Consider the following 24,110-nt stretch of genomic DNA (forward strand, 5'->3'; position numbering starts at 1 on the left):
AACACAACTTGAGAGCAAGAAAGCAGCTGTACAGACGCCTGAAGGCCAAGGTCCAACAAAAAACTCGCGACCTAAAGAACAGATGGTGGGTGGAGAAAGTGCAGGAGATCCAGCAGCTAGCCGACAACCACGACATGCGTGGATTCTTTAGCGCAGTCAAGACCATCTACGGCCCAAGTACCCAAGGTCCTACCCCACTGTGGGCCAAGAACGGAGGTGTACTCATCGAGGACAGAGAGGCAGTCAGTGCCCGCTGGAAAGAGCACATCGAAGATCTCCTTAACCGAGACTCTGTCTTCAACGCGAGTGTCCTCCACTCCATCCCGCAGCATGCTACCCTCCACCACCTCAGCACAACCCCAGCCCGGCATGAGGTTGAAAAGGCCATCCGACAACTGAAGAACAACAAGGCCTCAGGAGCAGATGGAATCCCCGCCGAGGTGCTAAAACATGGCGGAGAAGCACTATTGGCGCCAATACATGAACTCATTTCTCTTATTTGGAAGGAGGAGAGCATGCCAGGGGATCTCAGAGACGCCGTAATCGTGACCATCTTCAAGAAAGGTGACAAATCCGATTGTGGTAATTACAGAGGAGTTTCCCTGCTGTCTGCCACAGGGAAAGTCATCGCAAGAATCCTCCTCAATCGCCTTCTCCCAGTGGCTGAAGAGCTCCTCCCAGAGTCGCAATGCGGATTCCGCCCACTAAAGGGCACAATGGACATGATCTTCACAGCACGTCAACTACAAGAGAAATGCAGGGAACAGCACCAACCGCTGTACATGGCCTTCTTTGACCTCACAAAGGCCTTCGACACCGTCAACTGTGAAGGATTATGGAGTGTCCTCCTCAAATTCGGCTGCCCTCAAAAGTTTGTCACCATCCTCCGCCTGCTACACGACAACATGCAAGCTGTGGTCCTGACCAACGGATCCACCACAGACCCAATTCATGTATGAACCGGGGTCAAGCAAGGCCATGTCATCACACCAACGCTCTTCTCGATCTTCCTGGCTGCAATGCCCCATCTCACCCTCAGTAAGCTTCCCGCTGGAGTGGAGCTAATCTACAGAACAAACGGGAAACTGTTCAACCTCCGTCGCCTCCAGTCCAGATCCAAGGTCGTCCCATCCTCTGTCATCGAATTACAGTATGCAGGCGACACTTGCGTCTGCGCACTGAGGTCGAACTCCAAGCCATCGTCAACACCTTCACTGAAGCGTACGAGAGCATGGGCCTTACACTAAACATCCGTTAGACAAAGGTCCTCTACCAACCTGCCCCCGCCACACAGTACTGCCCCCGATTATCAAAATCTACGACAAGGCCTTGGACAACGTGGACCACTTTCCATACCTCGGGAGCCTACTGTCAACAAGGGCAGGCGTCGATAATGAAGTCCAACACCACCTTCAGTGTGCCAGTGCAGCCTTCGGTCGCCTGAGGAAGAGAGTGTTTGAAGACCAGGACCTCAAACCCAGCACCAAGCTCATGGTCTACAGAGCAGTAGTGATTCCCGCCCTCCTGTATGCTTCAGAGACATGGACCATGTACAGCAGGCACCTCAAAGCACTGGAGAGGTACCACCAACGCTGCCTCCGCAAGATCCTGCCAATCTATTGGCAGGATAGGCGCACCAACGCCCGTGTTCTCGCTCAGGCCAGCATCGAAGCTTTGACCACGCTCGATCAGCTCCGATGGACAGGTCACATCGTCCGCATGCCCGATAAGAGACTCCCAAAACAAGCGCTCTACTCGGAGCTCTGACACAGCAAGAGAGCCCCAGGTGGGCAGAGGAAACACTTTAAGGACACCCTCAAAGCCTCCTTGAAAAAGTGCAACATCCCCTCCGACACCTGGGAATCCCTGGCCCAAGACCGCTCAAAGTAGAGGAGAAGCATCCAGGAAGGCACTGAACACCTCGAGTCTCTTCGTCGGGAGCAAGCGGAAGCCAAGCGCAAACAGCAAAAGGAGCGCACGTCAACCCAAGCACCCCACCCACCCGCCCCACCTTTGACAGAGACTGTAGGTCCCGCATTGGACTCATCAGTCACCCGAGGACTCATTTTTAGTGTGGAAGCAAGTCATCCTCGGTTCCGAGGGACTGCCTAAGAAGAAAATTGAAACAGAAAAACAAATGAAAACGCGCAAATTGTACTGAGAAACATTCTCATATCAGTCGAATTCTGCTCTGAATCAACAAATTTAAAAGTAATGTTCTGTGCCTCACCCAGTGCACCCTCTTCAAACTGACCATCTAAATCCCTCAATGAAATGTTTGCAATGCCCAGCATTGGGAACGGTAGCATAGTGCTTATTTTACTGGACTAGTAATCCAGAGGTGTGGACTAATGATCCAGAGACACGAGTTCAAGTCCCACCATGGCAGCTGGGAAATTTAAATTCAGTTAATTAAATAAATCTGGAATTAGAAAGCTAGTATCGGTAATGGTAACAACCGGAATGAAACTACTGGATGTCGTAAAAACCTATCTGGTCCACTAATGTCCTTTAGGGAAGCAAATCTGCTGTGGGTCTGGCCTATATGTGACCCCAGACACACAGCAATGTGGTTGACTCTTAACTGCCCTCTGAAATGGCCTAGCAAGCCACTCAGTTTTATCAAACAGCTACAAAGAATTACTGAAGCGGTTCAAGAAGGCGGCTCACCACCACCTTCTCAAGGGCAAGTAGGGATGGGCAATAAATGCTGGTCTTGCCACTGATGCCCACAACCCATAAATAAGTAAAAAACAAGATGCTGACTGACCTGCTGTGTAGATCTCCAGACACAACTAAAGCCAACAGACACACAGAGTGCCAGAGGGAGCGATCGGCTGAAGGATGGGAGACAGAAGGAAATCCGTTGTTATTTCAAGATTTTTTTTCTTAAATCTGTTGGAATGGAACATTGTCCATTTCAGTTGTCTAGTGTCAGTATCAAGCACTCGCAGGTCAAGTACAGCATGGCTCCATTTTGAATTTGGGCCAATAGGGTGACACTGGAAGCGAGCCCATTGCCATCCGGACAAATACTACCGCAGTGCCCTCCTCAGGAGGACAGCATTGCTAACACAGAAACAAGTGGTCCAGTCAAACTAAAAAACACACGTGCATAGGGTATTGGTCAATGATTTGGTTGCTGTCATTGATGAGGTATACGATGCCCTGCAGTACCCACCATTCCCGAAAGGCTTCGAACTGATCTCGCTCCAAGGTCATCCAGACCCGCACCAGGGCTTGCAACTGCAGCCAGCACTCAGAGCAACCCCGCTCGCCGGTCCTATGGATCTGGACCTGTGGGTGGCACTTTTCGCCAGGCACAGGAGCAGGCCAACCAGTGGGTCCCCCAATCTGCTCCCATCTCTGCACACCAGGGTAAGCAGAGTAAAGTTTCAGATACTCTGTCCCAAAAGTGTGCATCAGCACCAATCTCAGAAAAGCACCCTTAATGCAACACTTTACCATCTCCCACACTAGTTACCCTGAATGAGAATGTCAATTTAGTGCCAAGTACATACAAAGAACAGAGAATGAACATTCATTTCAAATAAGACCCTTACAGCTAGCAGAGACTTTCATCTCAGCAGTCTAGATTAGATCCAATTCCAGAGGTGAAAGACCACTGTCTATAACAATGAACCATCTCTCCTCCCTCACACCCCACCCCCGCAACCACGAGTTTTAAAAAAATGCTATTTTCTTTTAGAAGCCCTGTGATAGGATTCATTGGCAAATTCTCTGCTCACGTGGGTCTAAATCTGGCCACTTCCACACAGAAAGTTACAGAAATAAGTCTATAATTTTAATTTTGAAAATAAGTGGCAATTATAGGGTGGGATATGTGTCGGTGCAGGCTCGATGGGCCGAAATGGCCTCTATCTGCACTGTGGGGTTTCTGTGATTCTGTGATCTTAGAGGAAGAAAGTGAAAAAAGTCAACTAAAGAAGATTCTGCTTTGTTTAAAGCAGAGCAAGACTAAAATAAACACACCTGAAGTTTTTGCTCATATTTATTGCCAGCTGAAAGTGGCCTCCAATTGGACGTATCTAACCTCCAGATGCTGGCTCCTACAGCAAAGCTAAACGGCAACTTCCACACCACTCTTAATCCTGATCCGCAACCTTTTTTTTAAATTGAAAACCCTCAGTGATTCAGGTGCCAGCATAGACTGGGGAAAAAAGCCCACCATGCAGCCCAATACTGGCACGTTCTACATTCAGGGACACAAGTTATTCTAAGGATTGCAGCAATCACGTCCGTGCAGAACTAGAACAACTATGGCCTGGACAAACCCTACAAGAAATGTGCAACATCACTCTGCCCCCCCACCCCGCCCACTTCCCCCAGCTAATGCTGCAGCAACATAGATGAGGGGCAGAGTAAATAAAGGGCATTTAGAGTTTAAACCACAGAATATTAAGTTCATTCAAGATGCAAGGAGGGAATTTATGGTAACAAAAATAAAATACTGCAGGTGCTAGGAATTTGAACGAGAAACAGAAAATGCTGAAAACACTCAGTAGGTCAGGCAGCATCTGTGGAGCGAAACAGAATTAACGTTTCGGGTTGATGACCTTTCATCAGGGAATTTATGATGTTCCAAGCAGTTTCAGAATAACCATACAATGCAAGATGCAAAGCTGCCACAATCCACCCTTAATGAAAGGTTGGCCATAAGGAGTATCATAGCCTGGGGCCAGGGCTCTGCAATACTTGCAGACAGGAATCAGTGTTTTCATATGGGACGTCGCACAATGCGGGCACGCATTTAGCAGCTGGGTGGGTTGGAGACCACTGAAGTTGTCACTTAAGTGAACGGCATTACTTTTGCAGGAACGATTTGATTCGGGGAGACGCAGGCAATGTTGATGACAGATTTCAGTTCGACTGGAACTGGAAAATTTCATCCACTTTGTTTCTAATTTCCACCCCTTCCTCGCCTTCACATGGCTCATCTCAGACTTTTCCCTTCCTCGCCTTCACATGGCTCATCTCAGACTTTTCCCTTCCTCGCCTTCACATGGCTCATCTCGGACTTTTCCCTTCCTCGCCTTCACATGGCTCATCTCAGACTTTTCCCTTCCTCGCCTTCACATGGCTCATCTCAGACTTTTCCCTTCCTCGACTTCTGGGGATAAGCAGTCGACCAATATCTACTGTAAACCCAATAGCTCTCAGTGACCTTGGTTACACTTCCTCCCACCCCGCTTTATGCAAGGGCTCTATTCCATTCTCGCAGTTCCTCAGTCCCTGTCGCACCTGTTCCAACGATACCGCTTTCCATTCCAGTGCTTCCGATATGTCTTCTTTTCCTCAACTGAGGATCACCACCACTGTGGTCGACAGGACCCTCAACCATGTCCATCCCATTTCCCGCAATTCTGCCCTCACCTCTTCCCCTCCCTCCCAGAACCACAACAGAGTTCTCCTTGTCCTCATCTTCCACCCCACCAGCCACCATAGTCAACGGATCATCCTCTGCCATTTCTGCGATGCCACCACCAAACACATCAACCCCTCCCCTTTCAGCATTCCAAAGGGACCGTTCCCTCCACGACACCCTCGCCCACTCTTCCATCACCCCCAACACCTGCTTCTCTTCCCACGCAAGTGCAGGAGATGCAACACCTGCCCTTTCAATTCCTCCATTCCCACCATCCAGGGCCCCAAACACTCCTACGATAGCAAAATACTGCGGATGCTGGAAATCCGAAATAACAACAGTTTTTCCAGCGGTTTCTGTTGTTATTTCCCAAACACTCCTTCCAGGTGAAACAGCGATTTACTCGCACTGCTTTCAATTTAGTATACTGCTGCTCATGATGTGGTCTCCTCTACATTGGGGACACCAAACGCAGATTTGGCGATTGCTTTGCTGAACACCTCCGTTCAGTCCGCAAGCATGAGCTGAGCTTCTGGCCGCCTGTCACTTTAATTCTCCAGACCACTCCCACACTGACATCGGCCCCATACACTGTTCCAATGCAACTCAACAGAAGCTCGAGGAACAGCACCTCATCTTTCATTTAGGTACTTTACAACCTTCCGGACTCAACACTGAGTCCAACAATTTCAGATCATAACCACGGCTCTCATTTTCTCGGACAGCAGTTGCTGGTAATGGCTCTGCTGTTGCCATTTACACCTCCTCTCGACCCATCTTTTGTTTCTTTACTTGTCCCATTACCACTCCCTTTTGTCTTGCACCATCACTTAATCACTCCTGCCTTCCACCCGATCACAGACCTTCCCTTTTGTTCTTTCCTCCCCTCCTCCTCCCCACCATTTCCATGCCTCTGTACTTGCTTAAAATAACTTTTTCCAGTTCTGACGAAAGGTCATCAAACTGAAACGTTAACTCTGTTTCTCTCTCCACAGATGCTGCCTGACCTGCTCAGTATTTCCAGCATTTTCTCATATATATTTTGCATCTAAGGTTTCTGTCATACTTCAACCACTTCTGCTGATTTTTCTAGGCCTCGTCAGCCTGGCCTCTCCCCAAAAGTAAAAGCCCAGGATCTAGCCTTTCATTGATCTCAAGATGTGCCTATTTAGACCACATCGCACAGGGAGTACCTAAATCAGCAGGCTTAACGGGATAGGCTAGGTTCAATCTATCTTGGCAGCTATGGTCCAGACCCCAGACTAACCGCGAGCAACAGGAGGTCAACTAATAGCTATATTCAATTTTTCTCTCTGCTCTCCTTAACTGGAATGCCTCGATCAGCACATTTATACACAAAGTGCAACCTCAAACAGGACACAACACAGAAAGGATACCTCGATACAACAACAAAAGAAGATAATTATCTCTTGCAAACTATCATAAATAAAAAACAAAAGTTGTGACGAACAGAATTGCAAATTCTCAGCCTGATTACATATGGTCTGAACAGAATAGCAATAGTGTACAAAAAAACAGCCTGTAGTGTCCAGAGCTTCATAACTTGCGTTCAGAGTTGGAGCATGAAGGAAAAATCAAGGATTAAAAGTCACCATTTGGCCCCGCCCTCTAGTATTGGAACTCACCTATATTGTCATCCAACTGCATCTGATGTTTTTCTTTCCACCACCATTCTGGTGTGAAGACCCATCTATGCACCAAATAATTGGGCACCGTGGTAAAACTCCAATCACAGTTATGTGTACGAATCACAAGGGCATATTTTCCACTTCTATGTTCTGAAAGCGTGCCAATAATGCCTCTTGGGAAATTGCTTTCCTTCGCATGCAATTGGCTGAAACGGGTTTTCCCATAGCACATACCATAGGCTAATTGGGAAAATCAATGCTAAACACCATTGGCTGATTGGGAAATCCAACACTGATTCTGTATATTTGCATATTAGGACTTTTTTTTGAAGTTTATAAGAAACTGTTTTATATCTTGTATGAAATATAAGAGGTGCACAGCCAAATGTAATAGTGTTCAGGTGAAATGTTTATGCAACTACATCAACATGAACTGTGAAAGAAAATCTAGACAAGTAGATTATAAATTTGTACTTTCAAATTGTGTTGTGTTTGGGGAGAGCATTTCCACCAGCATAACACAAGGGCAAAGTACTGCTGGTTACATAGGAACAGGGGGCGGCCATTCAGCCCCTCGAGCCTGTTCCGCCATTCGATGAGATCATGACTGATTTGTGACCTAACTCCACATATCCGCCTTTGGCCCATATCTCTTAATACCGTTGGTTAACAACAATCTATCAATCTCAGATTTAAAATTAACAATTGACCTATCATCAGCAGCCATTTGTGGAAGAGGGCTCCAAACTTCTACCACTCTGTGTGTAAAAGTGTTTCCTAATTTCACTCCTGAAAGGCCTGGCTCTAATTGTTATGCTAGACTCCCCAACCAGCGGAAATAGTTTCTCTCTATCTACCCTATCTGTTCCCCTTAATATCTTGAAAACTTCGATCAAATCACCCCTTCTAAATTCCAGGGAAAACAACCCTAGTTTGTGGAATCGCTCCTCGTAACTTAACCCTTGGAGTCCAGGTATCATACTGGTAAATCTACACTGCACTCCCTCCAAGGCGTGGTGCCCAGAACTGAACACAGTACTCCAGGGGTGGTCTAACCAGGGCTTTGTACAGCTTCTACCTCCTTGTATTCTAGTCCTCTGGAGATAAAGGACAGTATTCCATTAGCCATTTTGATTATTTTCTGCAGCTGCCCATGATGTTTGAACGCTCTATGTACATGGACCCTCAAGTCTCTTTGGACCACCATTTACCATTTAGAAAATACTCTGATCTTCCCTTTTCAGGTCCAAAGTGGATGACCTCACAGATGCCTTCATTGAAATCCATTTGCCAGTTTCGCCCATTCCAAACTATTAATATCTCTTTGTAATTTTATGCTTCCATCCCCAATATAGAACTCCAAACAGTGAGACGGAGATAGATGAGCAAATTTGTTAGAAAATTTCAAAGACGTGTAACAAAAATAGTGTAGTAATATTAGGAGACTTTAATTACCCTAATATAGACTGGGAAAAACAGTGCCAAGGGTAGGGAAGGAGATGTATTTCTGATGTGTGTACAGGAGAACTATCTCGATCAATAGATCCCTAGTCCAACAAAGAAGGAAGCAGTGTTGGATCTGGTTCTGGGAAATGAAGTAGGGCAAGTGGAGTGTGTTACAGTAGGAGATCATCTAGCTAACAGTGACCACAGCATAATTCGGTTTAAAGTAATTATGGAAAGAGACCAGAAAATAATTAAAATGCTCAACTGGGGAAGAGCTAATTTCAGTGATTTAAGAAGGGACCTAGCACAGATAGATTGGAAAAGGCGATTTGTAGGGTAAAGCAGTAATGAAGCAATGGGAGGCATTCAGAGAAGTGTGTGTCCAGGTACAAACTAGCCATATTCCTATGAAGGGAAAAGGTAGCGTATCCAAAGCAGATGCGCCCTGGATGACAAAGGAAATAAAAGTTAAAATAAAACAGGAAAAGGAGGCTTATGACAAATGTCAGGAGCAAGATTCAGTTAATACAGGAAACTTTGTGCTATCCGGCACCGACGGGACCGAGCTGTTGCCGTTCCCTCAAAACTGCCGGACACTCCAGCGTTAATGTTGAAGCATACGGAGCTTTTCATCTTCGTATCTGACAACAAACTGTTGCTTAGCAACAGCTTCTAAACAGTCGGCCCGTACCTTGGAAGCGTCTCTCTGAAGCTGTTGCTAAGCTATAGAGACTTTGCAGCGCCTGACTGTTGAAAAAAAAGCCACGAGAAGAAAAAAAGCCTAACAAAACGGCTCCTGATTTTTGCCGGGGGCTCGAGCTTGCCGGACATTTAGCCTCCGGATAACACAAAGTTTCCTGTAACCAGGAAAGATTATGGAAAGTACAGGAGGGAATTGAAAAAGTTAATATGGGGAGCAAAGAAAGGTTACAAGAAAAGATTAGCAGGCAACACTAAATTGAACACAAACATTTTATAAACATATAAAGTGTAAGCTGTTAGCTAGAGAAAAATGTTGGGCCTGTTAAGGATCCAAAGGGAAATCTTCATGTAGAGGCAGAGGACATGGCTAAAGTATTAAATGAGTACTTTGCATCTGTCTTCACAAAGGAAGCGCATGATGTGAAGGTTACACTGAAAGAGGAGAGGGAAGTTATGGACAGTATAGTAATAGATAGAGAAGATGTACTAAAAAGGTTGGCATTACTGAAAGTCAGTAAGTCACCTGGTCCGAATGGAATGCATCCTAGATTGTTGAAAGAAGCAAAGGTAGAAATAGCGGAGGCATTGGTCACAATCTTTCAATCTTCATTCGATACAGGAGTGCCGGAGGGCTGGAGGGTTGTGAATGTTATTCCACTATTTAAGAAAGGGGAGAGGGATAAACCAGGAAACTACAGGGGAAGTTATTGGAAACAATTATCAGGGACAAAATAAACTTTCATTTGGAAAGGCATGGGTTAATCGAGGAGAGCCAGCATAGATTTGTTAAAGGCAAATCGGGTCTGACTAATTTGAGTGAATTCCTTGACGAGGTACTAGAGAAGGTTGATCAAGGTAGTGCAGTAGATGTATATATGGACTTTCAGAAGGCATTCGACAAAGTGCCACATGGGAGGCTTATTAAGATGAAAGCCCATGGAATTAAGGAGAAAGTGGCGGTATGGATACAAAATGAACTCAGTGACAGGAAGCAAAGGGTGGTGGATGGATGGATGGATGTTTTTCAGACTAGGAGGTGATTTGTATTGGTGTTCCCCAAGGGTCAGTTTTGGGTTCATTACACTTTTCAATTTTTATAATCAACCCAGGCTCGGGTATAGGGAGCAGCATTAGAAAGTTTGCAGATGATATGAAACTTGGCAATGTAGTAGTGATGAGGATAGAATGACATAGACAGGATGGTGGAATGGGCAGAAGCATGGCAGATGGAGTTCAGTGCGGAGACGTGTGAAGTGATGCACTTTGGGAGGACTAATCTGGAAAGACAGTATACTATAAATGGCATGATTTTGAAAAGTGTAGATGACCATAGAGACCTTGATGACCATATACACAAATCCTTAAAGGTGGAAGGGCAAGTTGATACAGTAGTTTAAAAAGCATATGGATTACTTTGCTTTTATATTCTGTTCCTCTATTTATAAACCTAAGAGATCATGCTTGAACTTTATAAATCACTGGTTGGGCTTCAACTGGAATATTGTGGACAATTCTGGGCACCACACTTCAGGAAAGAGGCAAAGATCTTAGAAAAGGTAAAGAGTACCAGGATGTTATCAGGGATGAGGGACTTCAGTTATGAGGAGAGCTTAGAAAAGTTTGGACTGTTCTCCTGGGAACAGAGAAGGTTAAGAGGTGAACTAATAGATGTTTTCAAGATGAGAGGTTTTGATAGAGTAGATAGAGACAAACTATTTCCTCTGACAAGCGGGTCAATAACTGGAGGTCATAGATTCAAAATCACTGGCAAAAGATCGAGAGGGGAGATGAGGAGACATTTATTTACTCAGAGTTGTCGGGATCTGGAACCATAGGGTTACAGACAAAAAGAGGAGCTATGGGACTAAGCACGACTGCTCGCTCAAAGAGCCAGCACAGGCACGATGGGTCAAATGGCCTTTTCTGTGCTGCGAGTCTCTACTCTGCTTACAATGCCACTTATCTTTGTGTCATCGGCAAACTTGGATATGTGGCTGTCCATCCCATCATCTAAGTTGTTAATAAATACGGTAAATAGTTGAGGCCCCAACACAGATCCGCGTGGAACACCACTAGTCACATCCTGCCAATTAGAATACCTGTCCATTATCCCTACTCTGTCTCCTGCCGCTCAGCTAATTTCTTAACCACGTCAATAATTTGTCTTCAATTCCATGAGCTTCAACTTTGGTTAACAGTCTCTTAATGAGGGACTTTATCAAATGGAAGTCCCCATCAATAACATCCATAGACATTCCCCTGCCCACGACTTTACTCACCTCTTCCAAAATTCAATCAGATTCATCAGGCATGACCTACCCTTTACAACAACGTATATTTATATAGCGCCTTTAACGTAATAAAACATCCCAAGGCGCTTCACAGGAGCATTATCAAAAAAAAACAAAATTTGACACCGAGCCATATAAGGAGATGTTATGGCAGATGACCAAAAGCTTGGTCGAACAGATAGGTTTTAAGGAGAGTCTTAAAGGAGGAAAGAGAAGTAGAGAGGCGGAGAGATTTAGGGAGGGAATTCCAGAGCTTAGAACCTAGGCAGCTGAAGGCACGACTGCCAATGGTGGAGCATTTAAAATTGGGGATGTTCAAAAGTCCAGAATAGGTGGAGCGCAGAGGTCTAGGGGGATTATAGGGCTGGAGAAGATTATAGAGATAAAGAGGGGAGAGGCCATGGAGGGATTTGAAAACAAGGATGAGAATTTAAAAATCAAGGTGTTGCTTAACTGGCAGCCAGTGTAGGTCAGCAAGCACAGGGGAGATGGGTGAGTGGGACCTGGTGTGAGGTAGCACACAGGTGGCAGAGTTTTGGATGACCTCAAGTTTATGGAGGGTAGAACGTGGGAGGCTGGACAGGAGTGCGTTGGAATCGTCAAGTCTAGAATTGATAAAAGGCATGGATGAGGGTTTCAGCAGCAGATAAGTTGAGGTAAGGATGGAAACGGGCGAGATTATGAAGGTGGAAATGGGCAGTCTTAGTGATAGAACAGATATGAGGTAGGAAGCTCAATTCGTGATCAAATATGACACCAAGGTTGTGAGCAGACTTGGTCAGCCTTAGACAGTTGCTGGGGAGAGAGATCGGATCAGTGGAAAGGGAATGAAGTTTGTGGTGTGAACCAAAGACAATGGCTTTGGTCTTCCGGATATTTAATTGGAAGAAATTTCTACTCATCCAGTGCTGGATGTCGGACAAGCAGTCTGATAGTATAGAGGTGGTAGAGGGTTCGAGAGAGGTGGAGGAGAGGTAGAGCTGGGTATCATCAGCGTACATGTGAAAACTTATGTTGTGTTGCCAGATGATGTCACCGAGGGGCAACATGCAGATGAGAATTAGGAGACGGCCAAGGATAGATCCTTGGGGGACACCAGAGGTGACAGTGCAGGAGTGGGAAGAGAATGCATTACAGGTGATTCTATGGTTAGAAATATAGGAATGATGAAACCAGACGAGTGCAGTCCAATCCAGCTTGGCGATGGTGGAGAGCTGATGGAGCAGAATTTTGTGGTCAAAGGCTGCAGACAGGTCCAGAAGGACGAGAAGGGATAGATTACCTTTGTCGCAGTCAATTAGGATGCCAGTTGTGACCTTGGTAAGAGCAGTTTCAGTACTGTGGCAGGGGCGGAAGCCTGATTGGAGGGATTCAAACAAGGAAATCTGGGAAAGATGGGCACGGATTTGGGAGACGACAACACATTCAAGAACTTTGGAGAGGAAAGGGAAATTGGAAATGGGGCAATAGTTGCAAGAACGGAGGGTTCAAGGGTTGTTTTTTTGAGGAGAGGGGTGACAATGGCAGATTTGAAGGAAAGGGGGACAATACCGGAGGAGAGAGTATCGTTAACAATATCTGCTAACATGGGAGCCAGGAAGGAAAGTTGGATTGTCAGCAATTTAGTAGGAATAGGGTCGAGAGAGCAGGTCGGTCTCTTGACAAGATGAGAGATTGGAGAGAAATATGCAAATTTAGAGTTAGGGAAGTGGGAAAACAGAGAGGAAGAACGGTCCAGGGGGCTAGGGCAAGGGAGGGAATTGAAAGCAGAAGCAGTTGAACGGATGTTGTTGATCTTTTTAACAAAGAAGTCCATGAGCTCCTCACATTTATTGTTGGAGGTGAGGGAGGAGGTGGTAGGGAAGGGTGGTTTGAGAAGACGGTTAGTGGTAAAGAGAAGCCTGGTGTTATTTTTGCTGTCCTGGATGATCTTAGAATAGTGGGCTGTTTTAGTGACGGAGAGCAAGACCCGGCAGTGCTTTATATGATCGAGCCAAATCTGGTGATGGATGATTAGAACAGTTGTCCGCCAAAGACATTCAAGTCTGCGTCCAAATCCATGCTGGCTCTCTGATCAGCTGAAAATTTTCAAGGTGTTCAGTCACCCTATCCTTAATTATAGACTCTAGTAATTTCCCAACAACAGATGGTAAGCTAACTGGTATATAATTCCCTGGTTTCTCTCTCACCTTTCTTAAATAGTTACAGGCTAGTCACTGATGGTGGTGCAGTTTTGGGAGCAATTTATTTATGGTTATATAATTGGAAAGTTATTATGCAAGCAATGTTAAAAACCTTAAATACAAATTTTCCTATCCTAACGACAACACCAAAACAATTAAACCATTCTTTCAGTAATCAAGAGTTAGTGGTGTGATTTAAGCAAAGAAAGTGTTTGATTTGTAATAACTCTTATTTTTATGAACTGTAAGCCTCCTGTCTGATGAGTTCTGTAATTGTAGGTAGCACGGACTTGTGACGTTCAAGCCATGTATGACTCACACCCAGGGAAGGTCAATGTCCTCAGCCTCCACACTCTTTCAGGGTCAGAGACAGGACAACAGACAATTTCAGAAACTCTTCTTCAGTTGAATGGATATAGAGATGAGTGATATCAACAGTATTGTTGTGAATATTGGCATGTTTAGGCTTAGAGGAATATGTGTGGCACAAACAACCAGATTAAGAGTATTAGGCAAGCTGACCATAAATTGCTCCCAAAACTGCACCACCATCAGTGACTGGCCTGTAACTATTTAAGAAAGGTGAGAGAGAGAATATTATTGGGTAAGCTCCCGAATCGTTACCTCTGGTGTCCCCCAATAATCTATCCTTGGCCCCCTCCTATTCCTCATCTTCATGCTGCCCCTTGGCAACATCATCTGAAAACACAGTGTCAGTTTCCACATGTACACTGATGACACCCAATTCTATCTCAACACCACTTCTCTCGATCCCTCCATGGTCTCTAAACTGTCAGACTGCTTGTCCAACATAGAAATTTTCTCCAATTAAATTTTGGGAAGACCGAAGGTATTGTTTTCGGTCCCCGCCACAAACTCCGTTCCCTAGCCACTGACTCCATCTCTCTCCCTAACATCTGTCTGAGGCTGAACCACACTGTTCGCAACCTTGGTGTCATATTTGACCCTAAAATGAGCTTCCAACCACACATCAGTGGCATAACTAAGACCGCCTATTTCCACTCCGTAACATCGCTTGTCTCCGCCCTTGCCTCAGCTCATCCGCTGCTGAAACCCTCATCCTTGCCTTTGTTACCTCTAGACTTGACTATTCCAACGCACTCCTGGCTGGCCTCCTACATTCTATCCTACGTAAACTTGAGGTCATCCAAAACTCGGCTGCCCGTGTCCTAATTCACACCAAGTCCCGTTCACCCATCACCCCTGAACTCGCTGACCTACATTGGCTCCTGGTTAAGCAACACCTCAATTTCAAAATTCTCATCCTTGTTTTCAAATCCCTCCATGGCCTCACCCCTCCTCATCTCTGTAATCTCCTTCAGCCCCCCCCCCCCCAATCCCAAGATATCTGTGCTCCTCTAAATTCTGCCATCCTGAGCATCCCTGATTTTAAAATCTCTCCACCATTGGCAGCTGTAACTTCGGTTGCCGAGGCCCGAATCTCTGGAATTCTCTGCCTAAATCTCTCTGCCTCTCTTTCCTAATTTAAGAAATTCCTTAAAACCTACCTCTTTGACCAAGCTTTTGGTCACCTGCCCTAATTTCTCCTTATGTGGCTCAGCGTCAATTTTTTTTGTCTTATAATACACCCGTGAAGCACCTTGGGACGCTTTACTATATTAAAGGCGCTATATAAATACAAGTTGTTGTTGTTATTCCATATATATTATCAAACTCTTCAATGACTGCTCATCTACCATTTACAGATGAATAACAAAGTCCATTCAATTCAAAACAAAAATAAATGAAGTAAACACAGCAATGCAATTCATCTCAGCAGCAATTGGCCATGCCCACTAGATAGAGAGGGACAGACGGACGGGTTGGCAGAGGAAGAGATGGACAAATCGATAGATGGCTAGATTAATGGATAGACAAATAGTACCCCCTGTCTCTGGCCTGACAGCCTCCACTATCCCCTTGTTGTTACCCTCAAGCTCTCACCTAAACGTGGCTGAAGCCTGAGCGCCTGCAACAGAGCGTATTCCAGTGACAGCCACGAGTGCCGCAATCGCTGCAGCAGTGCCATTGCGAGGAGACGGCGGGGAAGGTCAGAACTCAGCAACAAGCCGGGCGCCGCCAGACTGCAACCCCACCGCGCACGCGGATAGGGTGGCAGCTTCGACACGTGATCCGTCCCCTAACCCCCCCCCCGACCCGGATATGCTGCGCCCGCGGCAGGCTCCTTGCGGCATAATCGCACTACAACTCCCGGCGTCCTTCGCGCGCGATTGTCGCAAGGGTGCTCGCGCCATGCCGTTGTCGTGCCCGCCCGCGCGGGCTCAACATCCGCAAAGCGGTTAGCAGGACGTGACGTACGGTCGCGCGAGCAGAACTACCGCCCCCAGCATTCCCGAGCGTGAGCGGCGACAGCAATGGCGGACCGAGGCTACAGCTTCTCGCTCACCACGTTCAGGTAAACGGGGCGCCCAACCCCTCACTCACTCGCCGGGTAGGAACATCTCCGCGCCGCCGGTAGCTGCGGCTGTAGCCGCTGTTCGCTGGCCCTCCGCTTGTTCAGGTTTGAGGACAGCTGCAGGCGCTACAAGTTGCAGAGTCACCGCTGCTGTTTGCCCGTTATGTTGCCAGGCGGCTGCGAGGGCCTGTCTCCGGTCTTCGGTCTCCGCTTTACAGCAGACTCCTCTGTGCTTTGCCTCTGCCGGTCCGTGTTCCCCCCCCGGACCCCCGAATGGGTTGGACGAGGACCCGCCGCAAGGCCCAGGGGCGACTTGGTTTCGCTTTCGGTATGTGGCTGGCGTTGATTACACTGAGACGGTGACGACGGGCTTTCTCCTTGAACCCTCTTATGATGGTGATTACAAGGGAATCGCAGCATCTCGACCCAGTGACGATGAAAGGGGGCGGCGATGTATCTCCCAAGTCAGGATGATGTGTTAAAGGGAAGTAAGAAATTCTCATACCTGAATAACCTGTAATGAGCGCAAAAGAAAAACAGCAGATGGGTAAATGGCTGATCTTGTCCTACTTTTGCAATTTAATTAAAAAATCGTTTTCTTGATTGACCTTCTCTATCCCCATAGCCATCTCGCATACCTCTGTAAGATCATCTCTCCTGCCTCTTTTCCAAGCTAAAAAGCTTTGGATAAAAGGATCAGCCTGTTTAGTCTTCTCTAAGCTGCTTCCATCACTTGAATGTCTCCAGAATATATATCTCTCTCTCTCATATCTCTGCATGGTTTCTCCCCATCATACTGCTACACTGTCCTCCAGCCATACCTCCCAATTTACACTGTTCTTTGGACCTGGACTGACTTTGCCATTGATGCCAGAAACTTCAGCGCTGCATTCTGCAATTCCCCTCCTATGAAGAGCCTTGAGAAGTTTTGCTATGTTAAAGGAAGTAACTAATGTTTTAGGTGTCCCCCAGATGCTGTATTGTCACTGGCTTGAAGGTAGGTCTCAGACTTTGAGCGACAGTTATCCCAACTGTTGATTCATGCTGGTGCTTGTGGTGGATAAAGCTTGAACTCTGGGATTGTACTGAGAAAGGATGAATGTACTCTGGTCTTATCAATAATAGTTCAACTTTAGTTACAACCTTGTGCCATGTGTTCAAACTGTTTTTTCTCAAATTTTCATTGAAAAAGGTATTACATTTAAAGTGTATGGAATGCAAGTTTATGGTAAAAACAACAATAATTTGTTTTAATTTAAATATGCTGCTATAAATTTTTCTTCAAAAACCACCACCTTCCCCATAACTCAAACCTATTGTGTGAAAGCGAATGGCTCCATCCCTGAGTGTAAGTGTGACATTGTGATCTCGTTTGCACATGAAAGTTAGAATTTAAGACTTTGCTCATTTCAATAAGTGACTTGTTTGATTAATTAAAAATTTAATATAAGGTCTGTTTCTTAAAGAATAGGCTTCTCTCTCTTGACTTGAGCTTCAAAACTAATTACTCGAGCATAATTTTTTTGGCGTGCTGATGAGATGATTACCCAACATATTTCTCTTCATCTCCCAATACTGTGTGTCACTTTTACTCTGCTATCATCATCACTGTTTTATAAACTGAAAGCTGCCTTCCAATTGGAAGTAGCATAATTAGGTTTACAACTCACTAAGTTGAATTTTGTTGCTGAGAAAAACAAAATAAGCACATCATTTACAGATACATTTCAGTGATAAGTATACAGTGATATAATACATAAGATGTAGGAGCAGGTCATTTGGCCCCTCGAGCCTGCTCCACCATTCAATAAGATCATGGCTGATCTGATCTTGGTCTCAACTGCACTTCCCTTGACTCCCTTATTGTTCAAAAATCTGTCTATCTCCACCTTAAATATATTCAATGACCCAGCCTCCACAGCTCTCTGGGGAAGAGAATTCCACAGATTCACGACCCTCAGAAGAAAGTCCTCCCCATTTCCGATTTAAAAGGGTGCCCCCTTATTCTGAAATTATGCCCTAGTTCTAGATTCCCCCATGAGGGGAAACATCCTCTCTGCATCTACCCTGTCAAGCCCCTTCAGAATCTTATGTTTCAATAAGATCCCCTCTCATTCTTCTAAATTCCAATCAGTATAGGCCCAACCTGCTCGACCTTTCTTCATAAGACAACCCCCTCATCCCTGGAATCAACCTCGTGAACCTTCTCTGAACTGCCTCCAATGCAAGTATATCCTTAAATAAGGAGACCAAAACTGTACGCAGTACTCCAGGTGTGGTCTCACCAACGCCCTGTACAGTTGTAACAGGACTTCCCTACTTTTATACTTCATTCCCTTTGCATTAAAGGCCAACACTCCATTTGCCTTCCAAATTACTTGCTGTACCTGCATGCTAACTTTTTGTATTTCATGCACAAGGACCCCCAGATCCCTCTGTACCTCAGCATTTTGTAATCTCTCCCCATTTAAATAATTTGCTTTTTTATTTTTCCTACCAAAGTGGATAACCTCGCATTTTCCCACATTAAACTCCATCTACCAGATTTTTGCCCACTCACAGCCTATCTATATCCCTTTGGCGATTCTTTGCGTCCTCCACACAATTTGCTTTCCCACCTATCTTTGTATCAACACCAAATTTGGCTACATTATACTCAGTCCCTTTATCCAAGTCATTAATGTAGATTGTAAATAGTTGAGGCCCCAGCACTGATCCCTGCGGCACCCCACTAGTTACAGTTCGCCAACCTGAAAATGACCCATTTATCCCGACTCTGTCAGTTAGCCAATCCTTTATCCATGCTAATATATTACCCCCAACCCTGTGAGCTCTTATCTTGTGTAGTAACCTTTTATGTGGCACCTTATCGAATGCCTTCTGGAAATCCAAATACACAACATCTACTGGTTTCCTTTTTATCCACCCTTCTCGTTACATCCTCCAAAGAACTCCAGCAAATTTGTCAAACATGATTTCCCTTTCATAAAACCATGCTGACTCTGCTTGACTATATTATGATTTTCTAAATGTCCTGCTATCACTTCCTTAATGATGGACTCCAGCATTTTCCCAATGACAGATGTTAGGCTAACTGGTTGATAGTTGCCTGCTTTCTGTCTCCCTCCTTTCTTAAATAGGGGCGTTACATTTGCGGTTTTCCAGTCCGCTGGGACCTCTCCAGAATCGAGGGAATTTTGGTAGATTACAACCAATGCATCCACTATCTCTGCAGCCACCTCTTTTAAGACTCTAGGATGCAGGCCATCAGGTCCAGGGTACTTGTCTACCTTTAGTCCCATTAGTTTGCCTAGTACTTTTTCTCTAGTGATCGTGATTGTTTTAAGTCCCCTTCTTTCCCCCCCCCCCCCCCACAATAGCCCCTTGATTGTCCATTATTGGGATGCTTTTAATGTCTTCTACCGTGAAGACCGATACAAAATATTTGTTCAAGGCCTCCGCCATTTCCCTGTTTCCGGTTAATTCAGCAGATAATAACTTGTGAATTGTGGCAGTTGGGTGCAATACTCCAAATTGATATGTAATTTATTTTGAATTTTAATGTTTCTTTGCCTGTGTCCTGGCCATTATTTATCCATCAAGCAACATCATTAAAACAGACTATCCGGTCATTATCACATTACTGTTTGTGGGAACTTACTGTGTGCAAATTTACTGCCATGCTTCCTACATTACAACAGTGACTACACTTCAACAGTTCGTCATTTGGCTGTGAAGTGCTTTGGGACGTCCCGAGGTCATGCAAGGCACAATATAAACGCAAGTCTTTCTTTGTCAATGCATTTCCCATTGAGCTTTCATGTATATTGGCAAGAGCTCACTATTTTTGGTTCTGTTACCTGTATATTACACCTCCATTATAGTAAACAGGTGTCTGTGAATTAACGTCACCACATTGGGTGGTTTCAAATATCTGTATAGACAGACATTTGTGGCTTTCCTGTGTGGCTCAGTTAAGGCTATCTAATGAACTAAATGTACAAGGTCTGATCTCAGCCGGGGTAACAGTAGTTTTCTTTCAATTGGCTTCAGCACTCCTGGATTCGGGTGGTGGGGAATTGGGCAGACTGGGTCCTGGTCACTATCCAGTGACCCCTATTGGAAGTGAACTTTAGGTGCGATTGAATAACCTAGTTCTCACTCAGATTCACATAGAAGAATGACTGTGTAAGGAGGTCAGGGGAGGTTCTTGCTGCCCATGGTACCTTAGAGTGGAGGAAATTGCTGGAAAAAAACTACAGGGCACAGACATTGTACCTCTGTGCAGTTGATACTGACTTTACCAGTTCTATTTATATATACTGGTGAATTATTCTGGCCATGGTGTGGGGTGCCCACACTGAGGAACGCAACATGGTTGCATTGCTCAATTCGCATTACTGTGAAGCAGTTTGTGTTTGTGCTTTGCATTAATACAAGAATTGCAGTGTGACTGGAGCCGAACTGGTGGTGTATCTGCGATCGTTTCCGGTGTGGCCGTGTAAAATTATGAATTTAAAATAGGAAATCTAGGGAGGAAAATTAGCCACCAAAATCTCTACTAATTTCAGGTTCATATATCCTGTTTTATATTTTATCTTGCAGCCCTTCGGGCAAACTCGTCCAGATTGAGTATGCTTTGGCAGCTGTAGCCGCAGGAGCTCCAGCAGTGGGAATCAAAGGTAAGGACAGCAATACTACCACCATGCACTTTTAACCACTTCAAGGCTGACAACTTCTGAAAAGGATTTTTCCCCCCCATTTTTGTTTGAATGTCTTTCTTAAATGATGATAGCTATTATATTCATTCTCAGCATATGGGCATTGCTAAGAAGACTGGCATTAATTGCACATCACTAGTTGCCCTTGAAACGGTAGTGGTGGGCCACCGCCTTGAACCGCTGCAGTTCATGTGGTAAAGGTGCTCCCACAATGCTGTTAGGTAGGGAGTACTGAGAATTTGACCCAGTGACAGTGATGGAACGGCGATCTATGTCCAACTCTGGATGGTATGTGACTTGGATGCAAACTTGGAGGTGATGCTGTTCCCATCAACCTGCTGTCCTTATCTTTCTAGGTGGTGGAGGTTGCGGATTTGGGAGGTGTTGCCAAAGAAGCTCTTGGTAAAACTTATAGAGCCCCTTTCTTTGAGTTTTTTTTAGTTTAATGAAGTCCAGTATGTAGCCAGTTACTGCAATGGCATGTAGAGTGATTGAAGGCTACGGGGCTTTCACAGTGCACCTGCTTTATGGTTTACAGTCAGTGTTTCTGGTCTTTCTAGAGGCAGATCAGACTGTCATGTATTAGCAGAGGCTCATTTTGTGACTAATGTGGAGCCGTGGCTGGCTTGATTCTCCACCTGTGCTGGGTTAGTTGATCTCGGTCAATATGAGTGCTCCGGTTAATTTCAAAACCCTGGCTAGGAAGGGGAAAAATCAGCCTGGTTTCTGATGGCTATCCCGGACTCTTCCTGCAAAGTGTGCATATGTGGACCTCTGGTGGAGGTAGGTACCAATACTCACTATTTAGACTACCGGGGTGCTCACAGCACTAGCCCAAACCTTCAGAAGAAAAGGGGAGCAATACTTGAGCCAGGTGTAAGTACTAGCAACTTATTAATTTTTTTTTCCTTTCAATTTTTAAAATTTCCTTGCGGGAAAATGCTGTTTTTATATGACAACCTGGTTGAGACCTGGAGCCTCATGTGTGAAAATGCAGCCACATCTTTATCACTGCAATCAGTGAAGCATTTCAAATCCTGACTCCTTAAATGGCTGCTTGGTTCTGTGGTAGCACTGTCTCGGAGTTAGACATGCCAGGGCAACTTTGCATAATCTAGACTGAGGGAATGTAGTGCTGAGGCAGTGCTGCATTATCGGAGATCTTTCAAATGAGAAGCTCAGTTGGTGGTAAAAGATCCTATGGCACATTGATTCCTCAACCAACATCCCAAAAAAACACCTATCTCACTGCTGTTCAGTGTGTGCAAATTAGCTGCCGGGATGCTGAATTAACTGGCACCCATATTGCTTTCACCCATTTTAATTCACCGCCCCATTCCCACTCGGACCTCACCGTCCTCGGCCTCTTGCATTGTTCCACGGAAGCTCAACGTAAACTCGAGGAACAGCACCTCATCTTCCGATTAGGCACTTTACAGCCTTCCGGACTCAATATCGAGTTCAACAATTTCAGATCATAACCTCGGCCCCATTACATTTTTACTTATATTTTTTATCCACCCCTTTGTTTTGGTTTTTCCCTCCCCCCCCCCCCCCCCCCACCCCTTTCCTTTTTTTTCTCTCTCCCACATGGCAGCTGTCTCTCATTCTGCCAGAACATTTCACACCTAATCTGAGCCGTCTCTTGTCTCCACTAGTCCTATCACCATCTCGTCTCGTTTTGAATAACTCTTAATGTCTCTTCACTTCTTTTGTTCTCTCCCAGCCCTGCCTTTCGATCTATTTAATTTCCTTTCCAGTTTTGAAAAAGGTTAGACCCGAAACGTCGACTCTAATTTCTCTCCACGGATGTTGCCTGTCCTGAGTTTTTCCAGCATTTTCTGTTGTTATTTCGGATTTCCAGCATCTGCAGTATTTTGCTATCGTACCCATATTGCTATCATGGTTGAGATCAGAAATTAACATCAGAGACTGCACTTCAAAAATAACACTCTGAGGTGTCCTGAGGACATGAAAGGTGCTAAATGCAAGTTAATTTGTTCTCGAAATATGCAGATATACTTGAATGCTTAACATTAGCATATCATATAAATAATAAATAGATATATAGGAGATGTGTATCTACTTCTACAGTTGTCTCTCTAAATAAATAATTTTAAAAAACTTTTCCAGCTTCCAATGGTGTTGTTTTGGCAACAGAGAAGAAACAGAAATCTATTCTTTATGATGAACAAAGTGTACACAAAGTGGAGCCAATCACAAAGCACATAGGAATGGTGTATAGTGGAATGGGCCCTGACTACAGGTAGGTGAGACAAATGCATGAACTTGATTGTTCTTGGTTTCCTGTTTGCAGATAGTGGTCAAGAATTTTGGGATTCCTCAGCTTCAGACTTGTTTCCATTTCCCCCAGCTAAAGATTTCTGTCACCAGTAGTTGACTTTGTGATCATCTTCTTAGGCAGTCCCTCGGAACCGAGGATGACTTGCTTCCACATTAAAAATGAGCTTGCAGGTGGCTGATGAGTCCAATGCGGGACCTACAGTCTCTGTCACAGGTGGGGCAGACGGTGGTTGAAGGGGCGGGTGGGTGGGGTGCTTGGGTTGACGTGCGCTGCCTGCGCTTGGCTTCCGCTTGCTCCAGGCGAAGAGACTCGAGGTGTTCGGCGCCTTCCCGGATGCTTCTCCTCCACTTTGTGCGGTCTTGGGCCAGGGATTCCCAGGTGTCGGTGGGGATGTTGCACTTTTTCAAGGAGGCTTTGAGGGTGTCCTTGAAGCGTTTCCTCTGCCCACCTGGGGCTCTCTTGCCGTGCCGGAGCTCAGAGTAGAGCGCTTGTTTTGGGAGTCTCGTGTCGGGCATGCGGACAATGTGACCCATCCATCGGAGCTGATTGAGCGTGGTCAGAGCTTCGATGCTGGGGATGTTGGCCTGAGCAAGAACACTGACGGTGCGCCTATCCTTCCAATGGATTTGCAGGATCTTGCGGAGGCAGCGTTGGTGGTACCTCTCCAGTGCTTTGAGGTGCCTGCTGTACATGGTCCATGCCTCTGAGGCATACAGCAGGGCGGTTATCACTGCTGCTCTGTAGACCATGAGCTTAGTGCCGGGTTTGAGGTCCTGGTCTTCAAACACACTTCCTCAGGCGACTGAAGGCTACACTGGCACACTGAAGGCGGTGTTGGACTTCGTCGTCGACGTCTGCCCTTGTTGACAGTAGGCTCCCGAGGTATGGAAAGTGGTCCACGTTGTCCAAGGCCTTGTCGTGGATTTTGATAATCGGGGGGCAGCACTGTGTGGCGGGGGCAGGTTGGTAGAGGACCTTGGTCTTACGGAT

The 24,110-nt window shown here is 45.6% G+C and overlaps 2 protein-coding genes across 3 annotated transcripts in view; one reads left to right on the forward strand and one right to left on the reverse strand.

Annotated features, from left to right (window-relative positions):
- mrpl32 (mitochondrial ribosomal protein L32) overlaps nucleotides 1-15,814 on the reverse strand; it is a 30,192-nt gene extending 14,378 nt beyond the window's left edge. The window contains exon 1 of one of the 2 annotated variants that reach the window (XM_085988989.1): nucleotides 15,623-15,814. In XM_085988989.1, coding sequence (XP_085845115.1) covers nucleotides 15,623-15,707 — 85 coding nt within the window. In that variant the 5' untranslated portion in view covers nucleotides 15,708-15,814. Of the gene's footprint in view, nucleotides 1-7,032; nucleotides 7,283-15,622 lie in introns of those variants that run through there. The other variant, XM_085988988.1, reaches the window with a different exon arrangement.
- A 109-nt stretch (nucleotides 15,815-15,923) lies between these two features.
- Nucleotides 15,924-24,110, forward strand: part of psma2a (proteasome 20S subunit alpha 2a) — a 25,172-nt gene continuing 16,985 nt past the window's right edge. The window contains exons 1-3 of the mRNA XM_085988986.1: nucleotides 15,924-16,094; nucleotides 20,700-20,776; nucleotides 22,949-23,081. Of these exons, the coding sequence (XP_085845112.1) occupies nucleotides 16,054-16,094; nucleotides 20,700-20,776; nucleotides 22,949-23,081 (251 nt within the window). The 5' untranslated portion in view covers nucleotides 15,924-16,053. The remainder of the gene's footprint in view (nucleotides 16,095-20,699; nucleotides 20,777-22,948; nucleotides 23,082-24,110) is intronic.

This window comes from Somniosus microcephalus, chromosome 5 (assembly GCF_052327205.1).
Source record: "Somniosus microcephalus isolate GS21.2 chromosome 5, FLI_Smic_1.0, whole genome shotgun sequence".
NCBI classification, from domain to species: Eukaryota; Metazoa; Chordata; class Chondrichthyes; order Squaliformes; family Somniosidae; genus Somniosus; species Somniosus microcephalus.